General features: G+C 39.4%; 1 protein-coding gene across 1 annotated transcript in view; it reads right to left on the bottom strand.

The window, feature by feature from the left end:
- Positions 1 to 1,236: 1,236 nt before the first annotated feature.
- LOC119574031 (sodium-dependent noradrenaline transporter-like) overlaps positions 1,237 to 5,000 on the bottom strand; it is a 23,678-nt gene continuing 19,914 nt past the window's right edge. The window contains exons 15-18 of the mRNA XM_037921121.1: positions 2,735 to 2,844; positions 2,115 to 2,306; positions 1,614 to 1,693; positions 1,237 to 1,399 (exon numbers count right to left, since the gene is read on the bottom strand). Coding sequence (XP_037777049.1) covers positions 1,237 to 1,399; positions 1,614 to 1,693; positions 2,115 to 2,306; positions 2,735 to 2,844 — 545 coding nt within the window. The remainder of the gene's footprint in view (positions 1,400 to 1,613; positions 1,694 to 2,114; positions 2,307 to 2,734; positions 2,845 to 5,000) is intronic.

The raw sequence follows: 5,000 nt of genomic DNA, 5'->3' as shown, positions 1-5,000 counted from the left end.
GGTCCCGGATGTTCGAACACTGGTTTGAAATTCAGCGTTTTTCCTATCGCTTGCACCACCTGAAATGTCCATTTTCTTGTACTCTCTATATACCAAAGATATTGTGAAATTTCCATTTTTATTTTGTTCTAAACATTTGCGTCTTTGACAAACAAAGGGGGATAAAAGAACTCTTCCCACTTTAAGAAAGCAACCTTTCGCACTGGCGGCCAGAAATCTTGGCATGTGCAAACCTTGTTAAAATTCTCTCTGAAAGTGGTATGGGCAAGCCGCAGTGCAAAATTTCTAGTTCTCAATTCTTTTAGTGTCAGATTACATCTTCCAACACTATATCAACCTCCAAATTTAGAGGAAAAAATACAATCAACAAATACAAACTACAATCTTTAACCTAGACCTAATTTAATCTAACCCCTTTGCATATCGAGGCCAAGAAAAGTTTGTCAAGGAACTCTTAATATGCCTGAATATACTCAATCTATTCTTATCGTACTTATATATAATTTCGTGCGAATGAGTAAAAGCAATTCCGATAATGAATTTTGTTGACCCATGAGAAACTATGCTTGCCGATAGAAACGCCCTTCAACAATATTACTACTGCACGAAATAGCTACATTAACATTACAAGATCATTCTTCAAACTAATTGAAGGAATTGCAACTTTTCTAATCAGCAGAAGGCTACTTGTTTTCCAACAAACAATGATGTAAAGATTTATGATAAAACACGTAGCCTCACTTGTTTCCAACAACAATGATCCACAAATTAAGGTTTACCGAAAAGTGAGCCAACAATTTCGAAAATCATCATGGTTTTCCTCTTCAGGTCTGAAGGGGTAAAGAGGAAAAGGTATATAACGAGAGAAGCAACATCGTTCATGAGAAGGTGAGAACAGGTAAACAAAATCAGAGACAGAGGTTGGGCGATCTTTGGAAAGGGTGGCCGGGCTGAGGATGTGCGAAAAGAAAATGTCCGTAGGAGAAAAACCGCCGTTAAGTTTGAAATTGTTTATCAGGGAAGATTCAACCAGTCTGAGAAAATGGACAACAGAAAAACTGATACAAGCTGCTGACCAGACCGCGGCTACTGTCGCACCGATGGCAGAAAAGGATGTTGTTCATGTGTTTCTTGGATATAGCGTACATGTGCTGAGATTAGCACTGGCCTCGCCAAAATCCTGTTCATCACAGTAGAGGCATCATGTATGTGAGTCAGGTTGGTGACCAAGATTGTTCATTTGGCGAAAGGTGAATTTACAGATGAGCGTGTGAAGGGGGCAATGGAGAGAGTTGATTTCCCTTGCTGAGAACAGGCAGGGAGGAGTCTCTCTTGAAGTAGAGTCATACAACAACCTGTATCGCGCGTGTCGAGAACAAGGCGTGAATAACCCAATTTGCTAAGAGATGAAAAGAAGAAATCGAGGATCAGAGGTGTAGGTCATGATGGATATTTGACTTTCCCTTTATATACTTTCCTCTCTTCTACATCCACAGATGAAGATGAAATTATTTCGAAAATGTTATCTTATCTTTAAGTAAATCTAGTTTGTGCATGGTGGATTTTCTACCAAAGTTGTAAAGATTTTTGGAAAGATATTAACCATATCATACCCAGAAACTGTATTTCTTATTTCCAAAACACGATTTGACTGTTGTGTTTGATGGATAACAGAAACAAGACAGAGTTCTTCCTAGATATAGATAGAACTTAGGTCTTATAGGGTATATGGATCTGTGTGTTATCAACAAAGGTAAACTACACTAAAAAATAGAGGAAAAAGTCGTACTTGTACAATGCATTCTTCATATCAGGGCATGTATGGTTAATATAGTCAGACATTGCAACTTGGTATCGTTAATCTGACAGCGAATACAGTAAATATGTTTTTTTTTTCAGCCCTAAAGATAGCTGCCACCAAACTTCCCTAGCTTAATGAACTTTGGGAGAACAATGGGTTGCTCATTCTAGTCTTGTTGTGATGTGTATTTGTAAGAGAAAGAGAGAGACTGAGAATGTAAGAGACTGAATGAGACAGAAAGAAAGAAAGAGAGAGAGTGAGACAGACAGAGAGACAGGCAGACAGGCAGAACAGAATGAATGAGAATGTTTACATCAATTTTGACACTGGAGTCACAGAAAATTGGCATCGCAACCTTTACACCGTACTTTCTACCTAAAAACCTCACCCTGATATCGATACCCGACACGTTATGCAAAAAGCCGTCTTGGTCCACGTCGGAGAATACAGATGGGGCGTGGTTGAATGTAAACACACGCAGTTCTCGCCCCTTGAGGTCGCGTAACTGTGGAAATAAACTGTAATTAACAAAGGAATTCGTTAGTGCAGCATATTGTTTTGTTCTTTTCACTCTTAGTTTTGGGCTTCAAAAGGCCATTTTTTCCCCCTGAAAACTGGGGAAGTAAAGGGGGCTGATGATAAGCTTTTTTTCTTTAAAAAAAGGGTTTTGCCAATTTTTTAATTGTGAAAAAGGTACTCGTGGTAGGGAGGGATTTTTTTTCCCAAAATAAATTCAACCCTTCTCCCCCCCCTTTCCCCCTTCCCCCTTTCTTTTCTATCTCCACCCCCACTCGGGGTTTATATACCCTACAAATTTCCATATAAAAAAAATTTTTAGTATTAAATTTTTCGTATCTATTTGTCGCCAGTGGCCGAGGTGTTATCAAACCCCAAAAAACTTTTCGGGGAGAAAGTAGAAGACCCGTTCCTGACCCATGGAACCCAGGCCCTAAACGAACCAATAACCTTTAAACTGAACCTCGGGATGGCCCCCGGGAAAACCCCCTCAAGGGGCCCGTTTTTTACTCTTTTTCCGGCCCCCCCTGTGTTTGAAAATTTTTAAGCCCAAATAGAGAATAAAAGAAAATTAAAGGTAAAACCCCTATCAAATGAAAACTTTCCACCAGTCTGGGAAGTTCCTTTTTCCCCTTACCCAAAAATTCTCTCTCTCCCCTCTTCTCTCTCTCTCTCCCTCTCTTCTCTTTTCTTCTCTTTTCTTCTTTTTTCTCTCTCTCCCCTTTCTCTCTTCTCTTCTCTCTCTCTCTCTCTCTCTCCCCTTCCCCTTTTCAAACACAAAACCCCAACACCCCCTTTTTAAAAAAATATACCTGAAATATATTTTGGGTTTTCTTTTTAAAAAAAAAGTCGACAGTTTTGGGAAATGTCCACGACCATAATTATTGAAAAAAGGAAAAAAGAAACCGAGACAGAATAGCTCGACAAGCAAAGAAAAAAGAAAATACACCCCTAGTTTTTTAAAAAATTAAATTTATTATTTTAATTATTTTTTTTTTTTTATTTTTTTTTTCCCCTTATCAGGAAACACAAAAACGAGGGTGACTGGTTTTGGGGGGCCTCTCCACACGTTTAAAAAATTGATGCTTTCTTAAACTTTCCCCAGCAATGCGGTACAGGTAAGTTCTTTTTTTCACTGCGACCGGGGCTGGAAAGGGAAAAAGCAAAAAAATCTTCTTTTTTGGTATGAATAATGATTTGGGGAAAAACAAGGGTTTGGGAATCTGGGGATATTTCTATACACGCACGTTTTGGGTTAGTTTCGTGATATATATATATATATATCAAAAAACTTAACTAATAGAAAATGTAAAAAGAAAACAGAAACCCCGCCCCGAACGACAAACTCCCCCGAAAAAAAATACATCAGCATTCTTTTAAAGCTTGTACATAACGGCAAATGCGCTAAAGTAGATTTTTACTGGACTGAGAAAAAAAGACAAAAAAGGCCCCCTGCCAATTCCCAAAACCTTTTCATCTGCTTTTTAAAGGAAGCCCCGAAAAGCAAGGGGTGGGTCCGGGGAATTCGAAAGACCCCTTTTTTTTACCCAAAAAGGAATTTCGGTGTCCCGAGAGTGGCTTGAAATTTTTGAAAATCTTTTCCATATCTGGTGATTTTTTCTTGACCCCTGGTATTTTTTTTTTTTAATCTAAAAGGGGTTTTTCCAAAAAATGGGATATAATAGAAAAGGGGACTATAATTTTAGTGTTTAAGTATACTGTCAGTGGTCAGGGGAATCCCCCCTAACCCCTTTTTTTATATGTTCTTTTTTTTCTATGTATTCCTTTTTTATTTTTTGTTTCGGTGTCAATGAAATTGAAAAAGGCGAAGACTCGTTTCTAAAAGGAAAAAGGGAGAATTTGGATAATCTTTGAAAAACCCGGCCCCAATGTAAAGGGATGCAGAGAAGTGGTGATGATGGGGAAAAATGTAGCTAGAAAAAACAAAAAACATGACCTACCTAAAATAACGATGTAGAAAATACAATTCGTGTCTCCACAGGGGTTTTCCCCCAACTGGCCACCCGAACGCCATCACTGACACCCTTTGAAAACGAAAGTCCCCCAAAAAAATTTTAAATGGCTGCTTGCTTGTTTTTCCCCTTGCCCATTTGTAGAAAAAAAAAAAAAATTTTTTAAATTCCTCTTTCCCAAAAAATTTTTCCCCCTTTTCATTTTTTTTGAAAAAGGGGAAATTACAAAATTAAAGGGAAAAACGTGACTAACACCAAATAAAAGCGGGAAAGAATCTCCCTGCAAAAATATCACAAAATGTTTTCGTTGCGGGGGCTATTTTTTACCCTCCCCAGCCTTTCCTACCCCCCCTCCTTCCGTAACTAAAATTTTTTTCTGCATTGCCCAAAAGCCACGCCCACCTGTACGTAGCCGGGGCTCCAACCATGAGGTCGACAAGGCGGGGGTGGGGGTCCTAAAAAAAGGAAACGTTCCCCCTCCCCAAGAAAGGCAAACGAGGCCCAAACTCCTAACCCCGGTTTTTTCCCCCACCAGTCGAGCGCCTTTCGATGCCGAAATTTTCCCCTTTGGGGGCCGGTAACCCAAGGATTAGGGGGAGGGGCCCTAACAATAGGTTCCCCAAAAAAATTTTTTTTATACCCCCCGGGGAACCTTTTATGGGGTTGCCGACACACCCCCTACCCGACACTATTTTTTTGTGGGGTTTTGG

Source organism: Penaeus monodon, chromosome 6 (genome assembly GCF_015228065.2).
Source record: "Penaeus monodon isolate SGIC_2016 chromosome 6, NSTDA_Pmon_1, whole genome shotgun sequence".
Classification (NCBI taxonomy): domain Eukaryota; kingdom Metazoa; phylum Arthropoda; class Malacostraca; order Decapoda; family Penaeidae; genus Penaeus; species Penaeus monodon.
This window is presented reverse-complemented; position numbering and strand designations above follow the sequence as displayed.